General features: G+C 41.8%; 1 protein-coding gene across 3 annotated transcripts; it reads right to left on the bottom strand.

Moving 5' to 3' along the window:
• Positions 1 to 12,315: 12,315 nt before the first annotated feature.
• LOC118838587 (TIR domain containing adaptor protein) lies at positions 12,316 to 16,276 on the bottom strand. Of its 3 annotated transcripts, none has more exons than XM_036745929.1 (4): positions 16,206 to 16,276; positions 14,647 to 14,800; positions 13,241 to 13,819; positions 12,316 to 12,935 (listed from the first exon to the last, which is right to left on the bottom strand). In XM_036745929.1, exons 2-4 carry the CDS (start codon positions 14,651 to 14,653, stop codon positions 12,916 to 12,918), a joined length of 606 nt encoding a protein of 201 aa, XP_036601824.1. In that variant the 5' UTR covers positions 14,654 to 14,800; positions 16,206 to 16,276; the 3' UTR covers positions 12,316 to 12,915. The 3 variants fall into 3 exon arrangements, with proteins under 3 accessions (XP_036601824.1, XP_036601825.1, XP_036601826.1); XM_036745930.1 differs by lacking the exon at positions 16,206 to 16,276 and adding an exon at positions 15,595 to 16,151; XM_036745931.1 differs by lacking the exon at positions 16,206 to 16,276 and adding an exon at positions 15,449 to 15,466 and having other exon boundaries at positions 14,647 to 14,730.
• Between the last annotated feature and the right edge of the window lie 7,957 nt (positions 16,277 to 24,233).

Raw genomic sequence — 24,233 nt, 5'->3', positions numbered from 1 at the left:
AGGACAAAATCCCAAGATGAAGAACTCCAATTCAATATAGCAGTAATTCTATTACAAAACCAGTAAGCCCACCTCAGTGTATTAACAATGAAATTATAGCACATTATTATAGCAAGGAACCAAGTCATCCTGTAACCTTCCCCTCTGCTAGGGCCTTCAGAGACCCCATTTGGAGTTTTCTTGGCAAAGATACTGGAGTGGTTTATCATTTCCTTCCCCAATTCATTTTACAGATGAGAAAACTGGGGCAAACAGGGTGAAGTGACTTGCCCAGGTCACACAGCTAGTAAGTGTCTGAGACCAATTTGAACTCAGGAAAATACATCTTCCTAACTTCAGGCCCAGCACTTTATCTACTCTACTACCTAACTGCCCAATAGAAGAGAATGTTGTATATTCAATTCAATAAACCTTCATCACCCACCTACTATGTGTCAGGCACTATGCTAAAAGCTGGGGATGCAAATGAGAAAAAACAAAGACAGTCACTACCCTCAAAGAGCTTATTATCTAATGGGGGAAGACAACACACAAAAGGAAACTGGAAGGTAAGAAAGTAAGGAACACCATGGGATACCCGGGCATCTTGTTCTGTGTAGGTATAACTAGGGAGACTACAGATGGAGAGGGAGTGAGCTGGAAATCCAATTTCTGCCCCTTATAAAGGAAAGTTTTGGAAGGAATTTAGTACTTCACCCTCTAGCCCTCAGATCAGAGGGTAGAGGAGGCTGAGGGAGGTGGTATCCAGGACTTGAATTAGCATCACAGTGATGAGATTAAAAGTGATCTTGTTCCTCTTTTGATTTTCTTTCTTTCTTTTTTCAAGTTGATCTTTGTTATGTTAATGAAAATGGGAAGATATTTCCTGTCCATTAATAGGCCCATATGACCTGCCTGAGTCACATGAAAGTCTGAGTCACATGGAAGCCTGAGTCACAGGAGCCTGTGGTGGGAGGAGCTTGATGAATAGTAGAGCAGGAAGTTGGTGAAGCAGGAAGTCAGAGCTGGGAGAGAGATGGTGGGAGCTGCAGCTTAGAGCTGGGAGAGAGAGAGAGAGAGAGAGAGAGAGAGAGAGGGATTTTGCTTAAGGGAGTTTGTTTGTGGGAGGGTCCTAATGCAGAGAAGGCTTGGTGTTGACAGGGCTCCCTGCATTGATAATGTGTATAGATTTCTTTGTTGCTATGAGGGATTTGGCTTTCTGGTGTTTGAGTAAATGTTTTGGTTTCGCCTTCAATGAAGAGAGTCTGTTATATTTTGTAATTCAGAACTAGGTCAGCATATTCATAGCAGCCACAGCTGCTGTGGATACTGCATTGGCACTACAATCCTCCTAGTTCAGCCTGGTCCAGGCTCTGAGAGTCTTGAAAAATTTGGAGTCAAAGAACAATTTCCAGACACCTCAGGAAGGCAGGGTCCCTATGCTATCCCCCCTTCCCCATTCCGGAGCTGGAGAGGTGGCAGGAACTAATCATGGCTCAAGGAATCCCTTCTCTCCCCAGCCTGTCCATGGTCTCTGGGTAGCCCTCTGACTCTTAATGTATTGGGAGGTAGCCCTGAAGTGCCACAGGAGGAAGGACAAGTGGTATAAAGAGGAGGATTAGTAGGTCTTTAGGAGCAACAATCAGAACCATCAGAGAACCACCTTCTAAAAATTCTCCCTTGCCCTTGTAATGTTAATGGAATAGGAAGATCTTCCCAGTCCATTGAAAGGCCTATGTGACCACATGTGTTCAATCAAGGATGTCTTACTGCTTTAAGCTCAGGACCAGCTGTGATACATCCTGAGTCACATAGAGCCCATTGGGGGAGGGACTTGCCCAAGCAGGAGCTTGCTTAAGGGAGATTTGCTTGTAGGAAGGCTTTCACACCTTTAGGTACTAAGGTAACTAGGCACTGAGTTATGAGGGTTGTGATGCCTTCTGGCTCTGAGAAGTGTATATATACTCTGAGTTGGTATTTTGCTTTGGGGGTTCACTTATGAGAAGGATCTTTTGATTTCCTGGTTGAGACTCTGAGTAGCTATATGTTCAGAGCCCCTCGACTACTCAGATGTAAAGGTTCTCTTGATCCAGTGATATATGTAGTGTATAGCAATCTTGCTTTGATTCAGGCAACTGGAGCCCTCTCTGTTGGTCTTTGTGCTAATTTCTCAGCTTGTCTTTTCTCTGATGTTCAGGGTGCTGACCTTTCCCCTGAACTAGTGAATGTAATTAAAGTAGGATTGTTGACCCCTTTAAAAGCTATTTTTCCTTCAAGCCTGAAGAAATAGCCTGTGATATTTCCTGGGATGGCCTGGTCACTGTTTCAAGCCTTAGTTCCCTGGACCAATTAAGTCCAGAGGATAGTTTTAGTCTCTTTTAAGGAAAAACTAGCCTAACCTTCTGGGGAATAGTGCTTTAATATATTGCTCCTATCGCACTCCAGTCCATGGTGGCAAAATCTTAAAGGTCTTTTAGAGAACCTTCTGCCACTTAAAATGACTTTAAGGCCATTACCTGACAACCCTAATCTCAGGATAAGAGAAGCTTGGAGTGGACAGCATTGGAGGAGGAGCTCAGTGCATGTGAAAGAAAAAATCAGAAAGAAAGCAAAACAGACAAATGAAAAAAATCAGGCTTGACACATGCTTCTGATCTGAGCTCTAGCTTATCCAATACAGAGGTAAATCAATACTATATTCTTTTTTTTCTTATTTATTTATTTATTTATTTTAATTAATTAATTATTTTAAGTTTACAACACTTAGTTCCACAAGTTTTTGAGTTCCAAATTTTCTCCCCCTTCCTCTCCTGCCCCCTCCCCTCACTGAGATGGCGTATAATCTGATATAAGTTCTACATATACCTTCACGTTAAACTTCTTTTCCAATAATCAAATCGTAAAGAAGAATTATAACTAATGAAATGAACCATGAGAAAGATGTAACAAAACCAAAAATAAAATTAAAAAAGAGAGAGCAAATAGTTTGCTTCAATCTGCATCCAGATTCCACAATTCTTCCTCTGGATGTGGATAGCCTTTTCCATCATGAGTCTTTTGCAACTGTCTTAGAACCTTGCATTTTTGAGAAGAGCCAAGTCTGTCAAAGTTAGTCATCACAGAAGCAATGTGTCTGTGGTTGTGTACAATGTTGTCCTGGTTCTGCTCCCTTCACTCATCATCAGATCAATACTGTATTCTTGCTAAAAGTTGTTTTCATGCCATTGCTCAGGAAACTTCCTTCTGTTAACTGTCAGATGGTCTATGAGTGTCTCATTTTATTCCAGTCTCAAATATGAACCATCAGACCAACCGCTGTGGGGATTAGCCTACAATATGATTGAACAAGAGAGGCGAGGGCTGTCACAGTGAGCACCCTGGCATACCCAGGATGGCCTTCTAGCACAGGTTCTTTGATCTGCTTTTAAAGGAAAAATTTGTCCCCACCTCTGATACTAGTGTATTACTCTGTACACAGCAGGTGTTTAAGCAAACTTTAACTGTATTGAATTGGGCTGTGGTTCTAGAGAGCACAAACTGTAGACTTACAAGGAATTTTGTTTATATAGATCCTGTCCATTCTATGAATCAGAAAATTTGACTGCTGGGACCTGAGAGATGTTAGTCTACCCTTTTCATTTTATAGATGAGAAACTGAAGCTCAGAGGAGTTAAGAGACTTGTCCATGGTCACACAGCTAAGGCTTTAAACCCAATGCTCCTTCCACTACACCACAGTCATCCTATGGAATGTACAGCCCTCCCTCTTAGGTAATTTGGACAAGATGAGACTTTTCCCCAACTGATGATGCATTTATTGGTCAATTTCTTAGGGGACAATCAGTTGAATTTTATTCTTCATTGTAGCTCCAAAGTGGGAAATCTGTCTAAATATCTGTGGTACTTAATATAATGCCTGGGATAATTAGATTCTTAACAAATACTGTAAAAATAATTACTCATCACCACCCTCACTTACACCCTGGTATCCAGAATAAACTAGGTGAACAATTCCAAAGGACTCATGTTAAAACATGCAACTCACCTCAAGTTAGAGAGCTATGGACTCAAGATTAATGTTCATCTTTCATTTTTGAAGCGGACCAATGACATCAGGAGGGTGATGTCTTGACTTGCAAGTGCTGTGCAAAAGTCGTCAGCCTCATTCTCTTCTCCAGAATTCTTGGAGTCCAGTGGCAAGATATAAGTCAAGATGACTAGTGATGACCCAGTATAGACTCAAGAATGCAAATGTGTGAAGCATGTTATCTTTCTGTTCTTTTTCTTTTCTTGTGGGGTTGGGGAGGTATCTAGCTCACGTGGGGAATTGCTTGACTATACATATTTGTAATGTTTTTTTTTTCTTAACTTCTCAGTGGGAAGGGGAGAGAGGAGAGAGAAAATTCAGAACTAAAAGTAAAACAAAATGGAATATAAAAATAAAAAAATTCTTTAAAACACAGAATAGGCTAGGTGAGGACACATAGGAAATGAGAGGTCAGATGTATAAATCAGGCTACATACAGGTTTCAATGTAGGGAAATATTAAATATTTTCCAAGTATTTACAGGCACTTGGCACTTGCTCTATTCCTGACAAAATGAAAATGAGAACAGATTACCATTAATTCTTTGCTTTCTTTTTAAAATGGTTGCCTTTTATTTGATTAGCATAATTTTTTTATTCTGAACTTAAATTCCAAAAAGAGCATTTCCGTTCATGCAGCAGAATGCAGAAGATTCTGTAGGAAATCATAAATTTCCATTTCATATTGTTTTCTTTAAAAAAAAAAGTTCATGTTACTTTAAAAACTGTCCTGTTTATCTTGCTTCCTTCTGAAATTCCTTCTGTTCTTTTCTGTACACTTTGTGAAAATGTTATTTTGGTCCTTCTTTTGGTGGGAAGAGATTACTATTGAAAACCTTCTTTCTGACCTCCCCCAATTAAAAACTAAGAAAAAAAGAGGGGGAAAAACCTCCTCTGTGACCAATCAACAGTATCAAGCAAAACAGATCTGTCCAATGGCTGTGTCCAAAACCTTATCTCTTTATCTTGTGTCGGTCACCTTACTCTCAATAGGTAGGAAATATGCTCCATCACAGGTCCTCTGGAGACATGATAGATTATTGCATGGACCACAGAACTTAAATCTTTCCAACCTGTTTTTCTTTACAATGTCACAGTCTTTGTATATATCATTTCCTGGTTCTGCTCACTTCACTCTGCATCAGGTCAGACTACCCAGGAATCTCTGAAATAATCTTTTCCTTCATTTCTTTCAACATGGTGACATTCTATTATTCATATGCCACAGTTCTTTCAGCCATTCCTCAATTGTCTTAACATGCAAGCTAAGGGACTGCCTTAATTTCTAGTTCTTTTCTTTCCCCCCCTTTTAGTACTACTCCCTTCAGGATCAGGAAATTTGTTTCCCTTTTGACTATTTCATTCATATTAATATCCTTCATCTTAATGCCTCCTTAAACCATTTAGGGTGTGTGTGTGTGTGTGTGTGTCTGTGTGTGTGTCTGTGTCTGTGTGTTGAACCCTCTCTTTATCCATTTCAGATAAATGAAGTTCAGGTGATATCTACTCCCCCCTACCCCTTTCTTGTTTAGTCTTTTCATGCATTTCAATGATGAGAAATGGCAAGTTTCACTCCATTCTTCCTCCTTTATATACTCCTCAACATCTCATTTTCCTCCACCTTCATTTATTTTGGATTTCTTTGATTTCTCCATCATACCTTCATGCTGGGTACCTACCCTTCTCCTCTTCCCTTTCTCAGCTTCCTTTGGTGTGTTGTCTTCCCCGTTAGATTGTAAGCTGCTTGAGAGTAAGGACTGCATTTCTTTCTCATATTTGCTGCCCTAGCATTCATGACAGTTCCTGGCACACAGTAAGTACTTGATAAATGTTTATTGATTTAGTGTATTCCTTATTTTTAACATACATTTTGTTGATGTCTTTTGTACATTGTCTACATTCTCTTATCTCTCCCCCTTTCCCCTCTTAGATAACCATCCCATATTTTTAAAGAAAGGAAGAAGGGGGAAAATCAGCAAAATCAATCAATACTTGGAAAAAATCTTAGAATGTATGCAGTGTTCCATACTTGTGCACCCTGTCTCACTTCCATGTCTGTGAAGGAGTGGAAGGGGAAGGTGCCTTCTCATACTTTTTCTTTGAGGCAAACATTTTTGCAACGTTCATTCACCATTATTTTGTGGTGAGTTTTCTTTCCATCTACATTTTTGCAGTTATTGTACGTATTGTTTTCCTGGCCTTATTTGCTTCACTTTTTATCAATTTATTTAAGTCCATACTTCTTTGTATTCATATTTGTCATTTCTTGTAGTTCATACTGTAATATTGTGTTACGTCTATGTACCATAATTTGTTCAGTCATTCCCCAATTGATGGGCATTGACTTTGTTTCCATTTTTTTGTTCCCACAAAATGCTGATATAAATATTTTGGTGTATGTGAGGGCCTTTCTTATTATCAATGATCTTGAGGTGAATGCCTATCAGCAAGATCTATTGGCATAATTCTACATTGCTTTCCAAAATGTTTTTATTAATTCACACCTCCACCAACAATGAATCTATCTGTCTTTACACACATACCCCGCCCCGCCCCCCCAACATAGACTTTTTCTGATTTTCATCACCTTTGCCAGTGGGGGTGAGGTGAAAGCTCAGGCTTGTTTTCATTTACTTTTTCTCTTATTAGTGATTTGTAGCATTCTTTCATATGTTCGTTAATACTCTGCAATAGTTTTGAGAAGTGTTTGTACCTATACTTAGTAATAATAGTAATAGCACTTATATTAAGCTTTGAAAAGTGCTATATAAATATTGCCTCACAACAACCCTGGGAAGCAGTCGATATTATCATCCCCATTTTATAGATATGGAATCTGAGGCAGATTAAATGAGTTGCTTTAGGTTACACAACTACTATGTATCAGAGCCTGGTCTTCCTAACTACAGGTCTAACAGTTTATCTACTGTGACACAAAGCTGCCTCATTTGATCATTTATAGGAATGGTTTTGGTATTATGTGTTGTATTCCTTTTTTTTTTTTTTTGGTAGGGCAATTGGGGTTAAATGACTTGCCCAAGGTCACACAGTGAGTGTCTGAGGTCAGATTTGAATTCAGGTCCTCCTGGCTCCAGGCCAGGTACTCTATCAGCTGCACCATTTATCTGTCGTATTCCTTTTTGCCCTCCTTTCTCTTTCTCCTCTTCAGACTCTCAGAACAGAACCAATCTATCCCCCAGAGGTCTCTGCTTTCCCTGTTCCACTTCCTCAATACCCTTTGAAGACAAGATTCTCAAGGAATGCTTATTTCTTCTCGCCATCATCATGTAGTTCTTTCTAATTGCTCAAATAAGTTTACCCATATTTCTCTGGATTTTTGTATTTGTATTTCAAAGTTGTCATTCAACTTTTGTCTTTTCATCAGAAATGCTTGAAAATTATCTACAGTTTTCCCTTTCACATTGAGACTTTCTCCATCATGGTTTCCATATATCATGGGTGGGCATAAGAAATTAAATGGGAATTTGGGGGGAGTTTTGTGAAAGCCACAGACAACACACAAAGGCTAGCAGATGACACAGAGCCTATGACCAGATGCTTAACCCAAATTTTACAATAAGGTACTATAAACACCCCATAAAATAAAAAGAAAAAATTCAGATTTCTTCTCTAGTACAAATGGAGGGCCAAAAATTTTTATGTGGATTTTCCAGATTGAGGTGGTACCACACCCTCAACCCCTGGGATGTGGAAAGGATAACTGTACTACAGTAATGATCCATTTTCTCTTGTAGGATGATATTCAGCTTTGCATGTTAAGTTATTATTGATCGTATTTCTATCTCTTTTGCCTTTTGGAATTTTGTGTTTCAAGATCTCTTTTCATTTATGGTAAAAGCTGCCAGGTTTCACATGATCCTAACTGAATGAAGTTCCTTGGTATTTTATCTGTTTCTTTCTGGATGTTTATAGTATTTTTTCTTTGTTAGAGATCTAGATTCAGATTGACCTTCCTGAGACTTTTCCTTTTGCGGCTCTTTTAGGAGATGACTGATGGATTCTTAGTGTCTGTAAGTTACTTTCTGGTTCTGGGTAATTTTCGTTTATGATTTCCATGCTGGTTGGCATTGTGGTGGTCACTGTGGCTTTCAAGGGTCCCACCCTGGGGCTTTTTCAGGTGAGTCCTCTGCTGTTGCTGCCCCCAGACACAGAGCCTTTCAGGCTGCATGTGTACTATTTCTGCTCCTGTTGGTGCTAACTTTGCTTGACGAGTCTCCTTTCCTATTCACCCTGGACCTCTAGCTGACCTTTTATGCACAGTTCTGGGGTGTAAGAAATCACTTGCTGTAGTTTCTTATTGGATTTCTTGGTCATTACCCTGGTGTGAAGTTTGGGGACTTGCTTTGTAGGTATGTGGGAGCAGGGCAGCCTGCCTCCTGTTCGGGCAGCCATCTTGGCAAGAAGTGGTTAACCCTGTTATTTAAGACATTGCGCCCCATAAAATGCTGATGTTTGTTTGAATTTAGTAGGAATGAAATTGATCATACTGCTGTCAGCAAAAAACACAAACTTTTAACCTCAACATTCGTAGCCCATTACAATTTTATCCCTGCTTATCTTTTCAGAGTTATTTCATATTACCCCCCTTCATATAGCTTACATTCCAGCCCAGTAGACCTGCTCATTGTACTTCAAACTCAGAATTCCTTCTCCTGCTTTTTGGTCTTAATAGAAGAAGTTCCCCATTCCTGGAATGAGTTCCTTCCTCTCCTTGGAAACGTAGAACCCCCTGTTTCCTCCCAGGCTCAGTTTGGGTGCCACCACCAAGGCCTGAATGAAGCCTTTCCTGGTCTCACTGAATTGTTAGGTCTCTCTAGTTCGTCAGATTATCTTGTATTTTCTTATGTGTATAAATTCTACTTTCCAAGTTCTCTCTTCCTCTCACAACCATCTAGATTCTAATTTTTATTTCTTTTTGCCCAGTCTATAATAATAGCCACCTAACTAGTCTTCCAGTCCATAGCTTCTCTGCTTTCTACCCTATCTTTCATTTGCTTTCCCAAGCAATCTTTTTAATGTACTGATCTGATCATGGTCCTCTAACAAAAAATTTTCAATGGTTTTTCATTGCCTTTTGAATTAAGTATAACAAATTACTAATCCTGACCTGCAAAATCTTTTACAATCTGGCTTCAATCTACTTTTCCAGTCTTATTTCATAATGATCTCCTTCATTTTTCCTGCCCTTGGCAGATGTGGTAAGCCCTCATCTGTAGTTCCTGATACTAGGGAGCCTGAGGCTGGTGGATCAATTGAGCTCAGGAGTTTTGAACTGCAGTAGGGATAAAGTGAATTGATTGTCCATGCTAATTCTGGCACTGATAAGGTGAGCTCCCAAGAGCAGGCTGCTATCAGGCTGCCTAAGGAGGGACCTAGGTAGGAAAAGGAATATGTCAAAGTTTCCATGTAGCTCAGCAGTAGGAATCAGGCCCATGAGTGCCTGTTAAATTTCCAGTCTGGGCAAGATAAAGAGCCCTAGTCTTACCACACCCTTACTCAACCAAAATGAAAAAAATTTATTCTGCTTTTTAGACAAAGCAGACTAATCTTCATTCCTGTTCCCATCCTACCTTCTCCCATCTGTGTGCTTGGAATGGGGTATGATCCCACTTCATTTCTATCCATCAAAGTCCCTTCCTTCCTTCAAGGCCCAATTTAGGCACTATACCCTCCGAGAATACTTCCTTGACCTCCCTCTTCATCCTGAGTCAAAGATATTTTTACCCTCTCCAGTTTAGCATGGCATTTTGCCAGGACTTTTCCTTTGCACACATCCCCCCAGTATGACAGTTATTTGTATGTATACCTTTTCCCCCATTAGATTGTGAACAGCTTGCAAGCAACGTGTTTATCTTTGGATCCCCAGAGCTGATGCTAGAGCTTGTCAAAGGTTCTTTTCAGCTGGGAGTCCCATCATCCTTTCAGTAATAAAGTCTTAGAGAGAAAGGAGGGACTGGATATGTGCTCAGGCAGTAGGTCCTTCTCAGGAAAGTACCCTTCCTTTTCCATCAGCTATAGATAGCTTCAGAGATGGGCTCGACCAAAAAGTAGCACCCGAACAATGTGCTTACCTTTCATCCTCATTTCTCCAATTCAGATCGATTCACACAGAAGTTTTTCAACTTCATGTAATCAAAACAATCTGTTCTCTCTTCTGGAATTGCCTCTTGCTCCTTGTTTAGGTGAGAAGTCTTCTCCTAGCCAAAGCTGTGAAAGGTATCTATCTAATCTGGTTTTCTCCTTATTGTGAAAAAAGATGCAATCTTTAATGTTCCGGTAGTATAACCAATTCTGAGTTTATTATGCCAAACAGTGTGGTCAAAATCCAGTATCTGCCAAACTGCTTTTCAGTTTCCCAGCAGTTCTTATCAAATAGGAGGTTTCTCCCCAAGTAATTTATGCTCTCAGACTTATTGAACACCACACTTTTAAGTGCCTTTGTTTCTGACTCCTTTGTTCCATAATCCATTTTCTGTTTTTTTAACTAGTACCAAATAGTTTTGATGAGGACTGCTTTGTAATACTATTCAAAACATGTGAGATCCGTTTCCCTGTTTCAATATTTCCCTTGAAATTCTAGCCCTTTTGTTCTTCCAAACGAATTTTGTTACCATTTTGTCTAGCTCTATAAAGTATTCTCTTCGTAGTTTAATTAGTGTAGCACTGTAAGTTAATTGAGGTAGTATTATCATTTTTATTATATTGGTGTGACTCATCCAAGAATAATGAATATTTCTCTACTTAATTCATTATTTCGTTAAAGAGCATTTTGTTATTGTACCTATAAAAATCCTGAGAGTAATTCATATCAATTCAACAAGTATTTATTAATCCCGGAACAAGAGCTAGGGCATTTTAGGGGGTCCGGACCTATGACTTCATCAGAGTTGGGAACTTCTGGTGTAGAAATTACCTCCTCTTATACAGATCACCAAATGTCTATAAACTCATTCTATTCAAATCCCTTTGGTATAAAGAATAATCTGGAATAATAGTAGGGGAGAGGAGGAGGAAGCAGACAAGGAATCAAGGCAAAAATGGGAAGGGGCTGGGGTGCCGGGCACAGAGGGAAGTAGATTAAATTCTGTGAAAAGCAATAGTTCTTCCAACTCCACAATCTGAGATTGTACACCCTGAAAATCAAATTCTTTTCTAAGCCAGAGGCTTCCCATCTTTTCAAATATAGGGAACTTTTTTTAATGTAAAAAACTTTCTAGTACCTTCTTATTAGAACTAAGTAAAGATTTTAAAAACAAAAATGCCCCTCACAACAAGCGGCATCTCCTAGGTTGGAAGTCATTAATCACGGTTAAATTTGCTGGTACCCCATTAAAGTTGCCTAGGTGTCTTGAGTTCGGATGATCAAATTGGTTGTACTTCTGAGGCTCTAGAAATTTCTCTCTATATATCCCACTTTTCTGTCCTCCTCCTTAATCATGATCCGGTCCCTTCCCTTTTCCCACTCAAAATGATTTTTTCTGTTTAGAGCTTTAATTTCTTTAAATAATATCTATATAATTTCTTCCCATTAGATTGTGAGCCCCTTGAGGGCTGGGACTGGCTTTTGGCTTTCTTTGAGCATGGGATGGATAATTGTGAAGACTTCACAGGGTATGTCTAACGGAGAGGTTTTGGGATTTGATTTGATTTTGTGATTTTGGAAGGTGAGGGGTTGGAACTGTGGGCGTGCCCTTCCCCCTCTCCCTCAGATGTTAGAAGATAATGAACTTCCTGTGAGCTGTTGGTTCTCTGCTCCGGGAAGGGTCTCTCCTTCCCCCACCCCATTTCTTCTCCTAGACTTTCAGACGCCACCCTGGCAGTTGAGTTCTGATAGGGAAAAACCTGAACGAACCGGATCAATCTTGGTCCTCTGTGTAGTTTTCGCGCCTAGACTGTAAGCCCACCCCTCCAGCCAATGGTGAGAAGGGATAGAGGTGGGTGGGAATCTTTTTCATTAAGACTATCAATTAAGGCAGATTCCCTTTTACTTCGCCTCCTCCATTACGGAGGTGTGCCCAAATCTTGCAAGGTTTGTAGAATAAATTTACTTTGTTTCTCTTAAAGATGTCTCTCCTATTATTTAAAAATTCTGTCCCATACATTTGTATCCCCAGTGCTTAGTGTAGTGTCTGACATGATGTGCTTAATAAATGCTTATTGACCAACTGACTTTATAATTCCAAAGTAGTCAGTAAATTATAAATCATTAAAAAAAAGTGGTATAGGACTCTTCTATTTAAAGAGCTTTATGAAGATGGGTTGGAGAAGGTAGAGGAAAGAGAAGAGCTGCATACGGGGAGTTGGCACCAGTTACATTCCTCCAATTGAGCTAGAATTCCTTAGTTTACACAGAGGCCATTAGTGGGTTCAGTAACTCTGCCCAGTGGAGCAGATCAGTAGCTCTCTCCCTGAACTAGACACAGTGTTACAAAAATGTGTCTATGCACGAGAAGGAGGAACACACAGGCACCTGATAGGCTTCATGCAAAATTACAGAGGCAAGACTCCCTTTTGGATAGAAAACAAAACAACACATTCATTCTGCCTAAGAAATACTCTAAGGGAGTGACGTTAGCAGCAACCTGAATTTCTCGGATCCCAAATTCTCCCATGGCCAGAGTTGAGTTCTTGGGAAGGAAAACCCCAAGTACTGGAGAAGCCAGCTATCGGCTATCTCAGAGGCAGAACAGAAACGTTGTTGAGGCCATGAATCCTTATAGCACTTGTCTGGATCTCCAGCAAAGCTTTCTGGAGACCTTCAGTGTCCCCTCTAGCTTCAAGTCCAGTCTTGCTCCAACATCCTGGGCTCCAAGGTGAGGAGGTATACATTTCAGCTAAATTTTTGCAGATCTGGAAAAGATGGAGCAGAGTCATGGGACTCAGTTTCCTTGCAAATGAGGTCCCTCTCTCCAAGTCGGTCACTACCACTTTCTCTATTCCCATTCTCTGTTCCCAAACCCATGGCAATATTACAATCCTCCGCTTCCCTTTCTGTACCTTTTTTCCCTTGCAGACCAGTGTCCTTCACCCTTGGGGTCCCTCCCTGGCCCCTTCCCAAACAGGTCTCCATCCCTATCTAAAAGAAACCAAAGTAACTTTTCAGATGGATCAAAGGCCTTTTGTGTCTCCCCCACCAACACCACCATGATGCTTACAACGCCAGACTGTGTTCTTGACCTTCCCAAATCCATTGTCAAGGCCATTGCCATCCACGTAGAACATGAATCGGAGCTCAGGGGGGTAATCTCTTCGGGCCAGGCCAGACACCAGGGGTATGGTGTGGCCCTCAGACCCAGGGGCCTCACTTAGTGCTTGTAACATTTGATACTTGCACCAGGGGTCCTGAAGGAAATGGGGGGTGATAAACAGTACACGGCAATGGCTGTTGCCCATTGCCTGGCACAGTTCGGACATGATGGCACCCCCTGGGGCTGCGTCCCGAAGCTGCAGGAAGCATCGAAGTCCATCGGGCTCACCTTCCAGATAGGAAACCAATTCCTGGACAGGTATCAGGTCTTGCTCACTGTGGCACACACACACGTCATAAGTTTTACTCCAACGAGAGCTGCTGCTCGTGCTCTCTGAGTCTGCTGGGTTTGGGGTGGGAACCTTGGTGGATTCCTCAGTTTCAGGCAGAGAACTGCTTTGGGAGGGTAGCTCCAGGACATCCTTGGTGTTGGGGTCTGGCTGCAAACGGCGTTTCTTGGGCTTACGCAGGATCTGTCGGAACCAGCCTGAAGGAGTGAGAGAGCAGAGCAACAAGGAATGGGGGTAATCTTGACAGTGAGGGAGGGAGAATTTATATTGAAAAGACAGAACAAAGGGAAGAACATGGTATGATCCTAGTAAAGCTTGGGTCATCATTGGGAACGGAAGAAACAGGAATGAAACAAGGCAGCAGCAAAACTCCCAAGGTTTAGATGGACACAGCCCACTAGGAATTTTTTTTTTTCTCCCACAAGACCAGTATGAGGCTCTTTCTAGGGCCAGAAGGGTTTGGAACTGTTGGAATCTGGTACTTCCCTGAGCTAGATGCTCTCTTCTCAGTGCAGAATGAGGATGGCTGGGGCAAGCATTGAAATAGAAGCAGTCTCTGTGCTCTAGGCATGCAACTGAGGGACCCCTAGCTCAAGAAGGCCATCTAGAATCAGGAAAAATCCTAGAAAAGAAACTGGTTGGACAATACCCAAGCAATCTTTTTTTTTCTAGGAGGTATAAAAACTTTATTACAGAATTTACACTTGTAGGAGGTAGTTGTAAGGCTAGAGATCATCTAATCCAAACCCCTTATTTTACAAATAGGGAAATGAGGCCCAAAAGGTCACACAGCAAATTATTGCAAAGTCAGGAACAGAACAGATCTTTCTGTTTCTTAGTCTGGAGTTTTAGGCCAAGCTGGTTCATTGGCCTCTCACTTCCCAATTTCCCTGGGACTTCTACCCAGGAGCCTTCCCTAGCTTTTCCCCTTCCCTTCCTCCCCACAGATATGAGAATTATATCTGGATAATAAGGAATTAGCCTATACCCAGCCCTTTCCTTGAAGCAGTTTAGTTCTACTCACCAGCCATCCTGTCCAGGCCTCCTGCTTCAGGAGCAAGGAAATGAAGGTGAGGTTGATGCCACTTGACTTGGACTTGCAACTTATCTGTGGGAAGCAGAACACTGGTTGGACAGGGGAAGCCTCAGTCCAGGTCAGGCATCATGGAATAGCCATCCTGTGAGGGATAGTTACAGATACCATCATGTCAAAATAGGACAGTCCTTAGCCTCAGAGGGTGACTGGGCTCTTAAAGGCCCCCTTTCTGTCCTAAGGGCCCATATGGGTTCTGTCTCTTGATTTCTCCATAGGACCGGTTCAGTTACTAGAATTCATTTTTCATTAAACCTAGATCAGTATAGCAAAGGCTGTGAGTTTGCAAGATCCAGGGGCTAACAAACTCAGCATGGCCTAGTTGGTCATGATGGTCACTAGTCCTGGAACCACCGTAGTGAGGAAATCAGGACTGTCTAAGCCCATTAAGCATGGATGATGAAACAGATGGGTAGGTCAATCAACAGACATTTTTAAAGAGCCTATTATGTGCTAGGCACTGTGTATACAAAGAAAAAAAAACAGCCCTTGTCTTCAAAAAGCTTATATTCTATTGGGTGAGACAACATGTACATATCTATAAATACAAAATAAATACTAGGTAATTTTCAGGGCGAAGCACTAGTAGTTGGGGGGATGATCGGAAAGGTCTCATGTAGAAGGTTATACTTTGAAAGGAATAAGTGATTATAAGAGAGGTAAGGGGAAAGTTACTGTATTTTTTTTAAAAAAGCTAGAGATTCAGTTCAACAAATATTTATTAAATACCTACTAGGTATAAAGCACTGGATTTGTCCCTCTCAAGGAGCTTGTGTTCCACTGATAGTATATAAAACGTCCAAACTAAGCAAATACAAAATATACACAATATAATACAAAGTCATTTCAAGAGGCGAAGAATAGATAGGGGCATCTTACCTTCAGTCATGTGGCTCTTCCTGTGTAGACAGACACAGGCAGAGGTTGACATGAGGCAGGTAGAGAGCCCTTGAGGCAGACAGTGAGACAGGAACACAGTGACACACAGAAAGAGCAATATGGGACTATGGGAGAGACTTGGCGGCTGCAGGCTTTTTTTTTTTTTTTACACAACGTTAGAATGACATCTTTCTCAAGACGGAAATCAGATTGCACTTTTATTTTTTTAAGGTGCAAGAGAGTGGTTGAAAGGAGAGGGGAAGAGGAAGAAGGTGGAATGGGACAGGACACCAAAGCGGAGACACGCAGCCGAGGGGACAGACGGGGTGGGGTGGGGTGGCAGAAAGGGTCCTTTCTGATCAAAAGCACAGCTGGAGCTCAGGCTTCCCATTTCTGACTCAGTGCTACTGTTCCGTACTCCTCCCAGGGAACTCCTCCAGTACGGTTCTGCCCCGCCCTGGTGAGTTTCAAAGGTTTTCTTTCCAGGTATCGTCCCTGCCTCCCCATCTTAGAGGTCTGGAGGCTGTCGAGCCTAGTCCTTCCGTAGGAGATATCATGGTGTCCCCTCCTCCACAACCCACCACTTCTCTTCCCCCAACCCAACGACTCACCAGGGAGGGGAAGAGGTAGGAGGGCACCCACTTAGACTCAAGGCTGTGGTAGTTTCTCTGGCTCCGCCTTTGGCTCTGAAAGGAAGTTGAGTGGTCAGAGGAGGGCGTTTTCAGGCAGAAGTAGTTCCAGACGGAAGTAAAGGACCTTGTGGCCTCCTGAATCTTTCCCTGCAAGGCTTAAACCCTCAACCTCTTTTTTTTAATTAAATTCAGAATTTCCTTCAATTATTTATTTTCCAATTTTTAACAGTTTTAAAGTTTTGAGTTCCAAATTCTATCCCTCCCTCCCGTCTCCCTGAGATAAGCAATCCATTATATTATACATGTGTAATTGTGTAAAACATTTCCATGTTAGCCGTTTTGTATAAGAAGATGCGATTAAAAGAAAAAAATGAAAGAAAGCGAAAAATTGTATGCTTCAGTCTGTATTCAAACAATATCAGTTCTTTGGAGGCGGATAGTCTGCTTTATTATTAGTCCTTTGGGATTGTCTTGGATCATTGAATTGCTGAGAATAGCTAAGTCACTCATAGTTCTTCATCCTACAATATTGCTGTTACTGTGTACAACATTCTCCTGGTTCTGCTAACTCCACTATGCATCAGTTCATGTAAGTCTGGGTTTTTCTGAAATCATCCTGTTTGTCATTTCTTATAGCACAATAATATTCCTTTACAATCATATGCCACAGCTTGTTTATCCATTCCCCAATTGATGGCCATCTCTTTAATTTCTAATTCTTAGCCACTACAAAAAGAGCTGTTATAAATATTTTTTGCACAAATAGGACCTTCTCTCTTTTGGGGGGATGTATTTGGGCTATAGACCTAGCAGTGGTTACTGCTGGATCAAAGGGCGTGCACAGTTTGATAGCCCTTTGGGCTTAGTTCCAAATTGTTCTTCACAAAGGTCCTCTACCCCTTTGCTTCCATTCTGTAGACTTGGTGGGGGGGAGCGGAAGGCAATCAGCAATAAGTCTGAGATGTTTAGCAAAGTAAAAGTGTGTTGGAGCTCACGTGACCCACCCCTCTCAGCTAAACTTAAGCATCTTTATGTAACTTTTTTTTGTCTGGTTTGGACTTGAGCCATGGCTCCCTCTCCCGTCTCAAGCCCTACTTTTCTATGTTTCTCTCTTCCGTCTATGTCTTAGTAGGTCCAATCAGAAGAAAGCCCTTATACCCTCCTCCTAGATTCTCATCCCTACCTCTCCCCGTGTCCTCTTCTATCCATGATGTGCCCCCCCCCCCCCCCATTTATTATAATCTCCAGATCCTTGGCTTTTTCCTTAATTACTTCTAACACCTTTTAGCACTAACTGGAACCTGGCTGTTTTTTTGAAGGTACCACGTCCTTCCTAATCTCTTCCCAAAGAGGCTGAACCTTCTCCCCTCCAACATTCAGGATGTCAGTGGGCATGGCATACCTTCACCTCTCCTCCCCCTACTTCTAGACCTTTTGCAACCATTACCCAACAACCTCTCATCCTTTGAAGTCCATGCCATCAGGTTAAACTACCCCTTCCTCATCCTTGTTGAAGTCATCTACCAACCTCCAGGAAATCCTCCTTCAGTTATTTCAGCACCTATCTCACAATTTTCTTTCTCCATCCCCAATTCTTTCTATCCTTGGAGACTTTACAAGGTTCCTCAATTTCCTTAACCAATCATCTCCATCATAGGATTTCAGCCACCTCCCCAACCATGGATACCCCATAATGATTATCGTCAGTGTACATTACTATACCCTGTAAGTGTCAGGTAGAATTATAATTCCAAGACCAGTCTCCCATGGCCATGGTATTATGCTGCCCCAAGTCCTACTTATTCTATCAGTCCCTCATCCCTGCCGTGGAATCTATGACCTCCCTACTCAGCCTGCTTCCATTCTGTTGGTCAGGCATTTCAGGGATGCTCTTCTCACCACCTTAGGATACTTTGACCTTCCATCACCTCTACTTTATCCCCTTAGTAAGGCCTACTCTCTGCTTTAACCACTTCCATTCCAGAGGTGCCCAGTCCTGATGGAGAAAGTAGTACAGCCTTATTTATTTCATCCATTATAAGTTTATACTCTATAAACTCAGTTGGATCCTTTATGCAGTAGTTATTTGTTTTCTTTTAAATTACCTCCCTCATTCTCCACACCTCTCTCCTCCAATACACCAAACCTTGCCTCCACACTCCAAATTTTCATCCAACGACTGTGCTTCCTACTTTACAGAGAAGATTGATGTTATCTAATGGTGAGTTTCCTCAACAACCCTCCTCCACCTTAAAATATCTGTATCATAACCTCTTTACGATGTCTTCCCTTCTCTCTCATGTAAAGACGTGAATCAACTCCCTATTAAGGCTAACCTGTGCTCTTACTTTCATCTCTTCTTCATCTTCCAGTACCTCATTCTGTTCATCATTCCTTTTATTTTTAATTTCCAATCTGCTTAGTCTGTTCCCCTCTGCCTGTATAGCCATACGGCTCTCCCCTAGCTAAAACAAACAAAATCCCTCCCCTTTGCTCTATTTCTCTCTTTTCTCGAGCAACAGTCTCATCTTTTTCATTCTTTTCATCACAACATTTGTGGCATGAGAAATCTACTTTAGTTGTCTCGATTCCTATATCACTCCCACCTCATTCCTCAACTTGTTGTAACATGGCTTCATTCTATTGAAATTTCCCTCCAAGGTGACCTGTGTCAACCCAAATTCAAGAGAAAATAGCCAACATAGCAAAATAGAGGTCTTTCACCAGGGCAAATGAGCTTCAGCTCAAGGTGCCACACAGCAAGTACTGGGGTACCCGAAGAGGGAGCTGGGAAGAGGGTTTATACAGGTCCTAAGGCAGAGGGAATAGCCAAGCAGGTGGGAGAGGTTTAGGTAGAGGGATTGGTCAGGCTGCAGATGGGAGAGGTTAGGGGCCTCTCACAATTTCTTATCTTAAATTGTTTTGCATAACAAGCAAAAGCCCAGAGAGAAAGCTTGCGAATCTCGGGGAGGGGAGAATTTGGGAGATTTGTAAAATAATCAGTGGCAGGGAGGGACCAAGTCTGATCAGCCCCAGGCAGTTCATTGGCCTGGGAAGGGAGTCTAGGTGTGCTAAGTCAGTTGAGTTAGACACCGACAGCCTCCTAATTGTCAAGTTGTCAGAAATGCCAAAGGCATTTTCTTAGTCTTCATCCTCTTTACCCTCTCTGCAGAAGGATTCTTCTTGCTACTTTCTTGGTTTTTGTGATGACACTTCTCTCTCCGTTCTCCCCTTATCTCCCTAACGGCTTCCGCTCTGTCCGGTCTTCTTTCTTTCCCCTGCTGTAGTGGAAATAACACTGGGTTTAAATCTTGGCTTTGTCACTTAGCTACCTGACTTTAAACAAGTCATTCAGGCCCTTAAGGTTTCAATTTCCTAATCTGAAAAAAGAGGGAGTTGGACCTCTAAGGTCCTTTTTGTCCCTCTTTTCTTCTGGGGGCCTTTTCTGCTCCTTCAGTTTCAAATATCACCTCTTTGCAGATGGCTTTCAAATACATCTCCAACTTTCACCTTTCACCTGAAATCCAGACTAACATTTCCAGAAGTTTACCGGCTCTTTGCCCCTGTCTCACCAGTAACCTATTCCATCTCAAACTGAACTTAATTCTTCCCTAAACCTATCCATCTTTGTGACCTCCCTATTTCACTATCCAGTCATTCTAACTGTGTAAAATCCACTTTGATCCCTCCCTGATCCTCAGCCTCCCACGTACCCAGCAGTCAAGTTTCAAAATCTCTCTTCCACCAATCCCCTCCTTACCATTTCTGCTGTCATCGCTCGAGTTCAGGCACTTATTTCATTGTGGACTGAACTCCTGCAATGTCCACCTAGTGAGCCCACCTCTCTCAAGTACCTTCCCTCTTCCAATCTGTTGTACACACTCGCCAGCAGGTTCTTCCTCCTCAGATACAGCTAGATCCCCTCACAAACTGTTCACAAACCTTAATGGATCCCCCTTGCCTCTTTAGCCTAGTCTTCAAAGCCCTTCAGGATCCAACTCCAACCTTTCTAGCTCCTCGGAAGCTATTCTTCATTGAATCGATCGTTTTCTGAACATGACCTGCACTTCCATCACCATTATTTGCTCAATCCTGCATTCTTCCATCTCTACCCACTGAAATCCCATTTAACCTTTGAGCATTGTCTCTGCCTCTTCTGTGAAGCCTTCCTTGATTTCCTTTGCTAATATTATCACTCCCTTTCCTGAAGCATTTTATTTGTAATTCTTATGCATTTATCATATCCTCATTTGTGTTAGGCTTATTGGTGTATTGTTTTATTTTCCCCATGCTAGACTGTGGAGTCAAGGACAGGAATTGCGTATTATTTGACTTTCTGTCACCCTCAGTACCTAGCACAAATTAGATGCTTAATATATGCTTTCTCAATGAACTCCAGCATTCATTAGTGAGGTATAACAGCAATGTGGCTTTACTAAGGAAAGTAACTTTAAGGGGTTAACACTCTCACTGTTAATCACACATACAAATATCACTCACTTAGTTCAGGAGGAAAAGCTAGCAACCTGAACTTCAGAGCAAATACAAACAAATTACAAACATAGAATGTAAACAAAACAAATACAAACCAATATCTGGGTTAGCAAAGTCTGAGGGCAGGTACAATGGCTTGCCCAGAGTCACACCCACTCTTCCAGTGAGTGAGTGCCCCAAGGCAAAACGCCAACTTCTGAGTTTATATATCCTGTACAGGGTCAAAGGGCATCACAATATTCGACTCAAACCCGTGTAAACTAGGCTTTCCCTTGTGGCAGGGAGGTCAAAGACTCCTGATTTAATCAAAGAAACAAAGGCCAGACTCTTCAAGGGCACTTGATTAAACAAGTGCTCCAAAAGAGAAAACATTAAAAAAAAAAAGTCCCACCTTAATTACTGATAAATGAGGGCAGAGCAGGGGCTGTCTCTGCTATTGAGTAAACCCTCAGGGACACTTGCCAAGGTAGAGCAATGGGAAGCTAAGCACAGGAGGGGCTGGGAGCAAACTAAGGGCAGGGATAGGTGGGGATGGAGCTGTTGGTGGGGCATAACTATGTTGTCCCAATTCCATATTCTTTGGCCTGGAAACCCACACTTGAACCCAGCTTCCAAGTTCACTCTCATTCATATGGAGGGAGAAAGACATCCCATTCAGTTAAAATACTGTGTGTAAGGACAGGGAAAAGAGGTAATTCAGTGGATTCCCTCCCCATTTTTGTTATATAGTCTAAAATGGGGCATTTTCTACCACCCATCCATCCATTTACTCTTCCTTGACTCTCTCTCGAATTCTGTCTCCTCCAAACCTTCTCTCCACTGCCCCACCTCTCTACTTCCTGCCTCTTAGCAGAGAACTTCACTAAAATACTTCCCAAATACACCAAATACTTCACTGAAAACACCAAGGCCTCTTCTCAATTCTACATTGCAAGTCACCTCAACCTTATCCCTGACCTTTCCCTCCCTTGCTCCATTCTCACGGGAAGAGGTGGCTCTTCTCCTTGCCAGTGTGCCCTTGATTCCGTCCCGCCTTAGAGACTACTCATTAGATGATCACTTCCCTCTAATCTTGTACTTCTCTTTGTCTGTTGGCTCCTTCTCCGTGGCTCACAAATGTAGAGCTCTCTCATCCTTGAAAAGGCTTTACTTAACTTTGTCACCCTCTATTTCAGATCTACACTCCTAGGAAATGAGCTATGTATGCTCTTTGCTCCCACTTTCTCACACCCTACTTCACTTCTTAACTCCTTACAATCTGGCTTCTGACCTCCTCATTCGACTCAAACTACTCTCCAAGTTTACAGTGATTTATTGTTTGCCAAATCTGGTGGCCTTGTCTTAGTGTTTATTCTTGATCTTTTTTTGTAGCATTTTTAAAAATAATTTTTTTTTCAGTTGATGAAAATCTACATTCGGTTCCTTCTTTTTTCCCCTGCTCATTGAGGAAGAAAAAACACCTTGTAATAAATTTGTATAGTCAAGCAAAATGAATTTTTGTATTGGCCACATCCTAAAAATATATTCCTCAATTTGTACCCAGTGTCCACCACCTCTCTGGTAACATGTTTCATCATAAGTACTCTGGGATTGTGGTTGGCCATTATGTTGATCAGAATTCTTAAGTCTTTCAATGTAATTTACCTTTACAACATTGTTGTTACTGTATAAATTGTTCGCTCAGTTCTGTTCACTTAACTTTGCATTTCTGCAACATTTGGCATTGTCAACTACCACACCTTCACCTAGACACTCTCTTCCAAGGATTTTTTTTTTTGTGTGTGTGTATGTGACGTTGTTCTCTTCTGGTTCTCCTTCCTTGGAAGCTTCTTTTCAGTCTCTTTGCTGAAAGGTCACCTCTTTTTCTGAGAATGGAACGAAGGAGGGAAGAGTAGGGGATGATGTTGAAGTGATTTGCAATGCAGAATTGAACAAGGGATGATCACCCTCCATATCTGTTGGTGTGCCTTGGGTGTGTCCCTCTTCTATTGGGCTCTCAAGTTCAATGATCACCTCTGTGCAGACAATCTTCAGATTTTATTTGTATTAACACTGTGCCCCATCTCCACCCCCACAGTCCCACAACTCACTTTCTCCCTAAATACTCCCCCTTTCTACTGTAACTTCCCAATTTCTTCGAAGGCACCACCATCCTCAGTAACCTAGATTGGAAACTATAAGAATCATCCTGGTCCTTCCTTTTCCCTTATATTTACTCAACTGATGAGCCTTTTCAATTCTAGTTCCACCCCTGGTAAATCTTAAATCTGATCCTGATTCATTCACACAGCCTAGTTCAGACCCTGATCACCCGGCCTGGACTGTTGCAGTTGTCTCCTAACCCCTCTCCAATCTACCCTCCACGCAGCTGCCACATTAATGTTCCTAAAGTATGAGCACATCACTACCTTGCTCCAATGGCTCCCTTCATCCCAGCAGCTCTAGGATAAAACACAAAGGTCTCTGCTGGGCAGTTAAGGCCCTTTGGAATTGTTCCAGTTTACCTTACCAGGCATGTTATCGTTACTTTCCCTCACACACTATACAGCCCACGCAAAACGTCTGCTTTGCTGTTTCCCACGAATGACGTTCAATATTTTTATCTCTGTGCCTTTGCCCAGGCTGCCCCCGTGCCTGGAATGCTCTCTTCCTTCAAAGTTCAGCTAATCCCCCCATATGTAGTTGTGAGTGCCCTCCTCCACAATCCCAGAAGTTCCTTAATATAGAGTTGGTATTTAAATTTTTGTGTGTTGTCTCCCCCAAACGAACCCCTAGATAACAGGGACTGTTTTTTTTTTTAAATTTGCATTCCTAGGACCTAGTACAATGCCTGGTATATGATTTGTTATTCAGCTTACTCTGTGACTCCATTTGGGGTTTTCTTGGCAAAGATACTGGAGTGGTTTGCCATTTCCTTCTCCGGCTCATTTTTCAGATGAGGGAACTGAGGCAAACGGAGTGAAGTGACTTCCCCAGGATCACATAGCCTAAGTGTCTGCGGCCAAATTTGAACTCCTGATGCCAGGTCTCACCCTCTATCCGTTGCGCCACCTAGCTGCCTTCTAGTGAATAATAAGCACTTAAATACTTGTTGAATGAAAGTCATGGCTTTTCTGGAATCCTGACCTTTAAGGTTTGTTTGTAAAGGGTTTTCTTTATAGCTATGCCATAGTAGGTATAATGGGTGAGGTAGCTGGCGGCACAATGAATGGAGTGCTAGGCCTGGAGCCAGGAAGACCTGAGCTCAAAACCAGACTCTGGACAAGATACTTTTAATCTTTCTGCCTCAGTTTCCTCAACTGTGAACTGGAGATGATGATAATATCATCCATCAGACAGAATTGTGGTGAGGATCAGATGAGATTATATTTACAAAGTGCTTAGTACAGTGCACAAAGTAGGTACCATATAAATGGTTTATTTCTTTCCTTTCTCCTCCCAATGTCACACAACTCATGTCAGAGCCAGGTCCTTCCTGGTGTCAAGTCCAGTGTTCTTTCCACTATACACTGC

The sequence above is a fragment of the Trichosurus vulpecula genome, chromosome 2, assembly GCF_011100635.1.
Source record: "Trichosurus vulpecula isolate mTriVul1 chromosome 2, mTriVul1.pri, whole genome shotgun sequence".
Classification (NCBI taxonomy): Eukaryota; Metazoa; Chordata; class Mammalia; order Diprotodontia; family Phalangeridae; genus Trichosurus; species Trichosurus vulpecula.
This window is presented reverse-complemented; position numbering and strand designations above follow the sequence as displayed.

Coding starts and splice junctions, on each gene's coding strand:
- LOC118838587 (XM_036745929.1), bottom strand. Junction 12,936..13,240: donor CAAGAACACAGTCTGGCGTT/GTAAGCATCATG, acceptor CATCTTTTCCAG/ATCTGCAAAAATTTAGCTGA.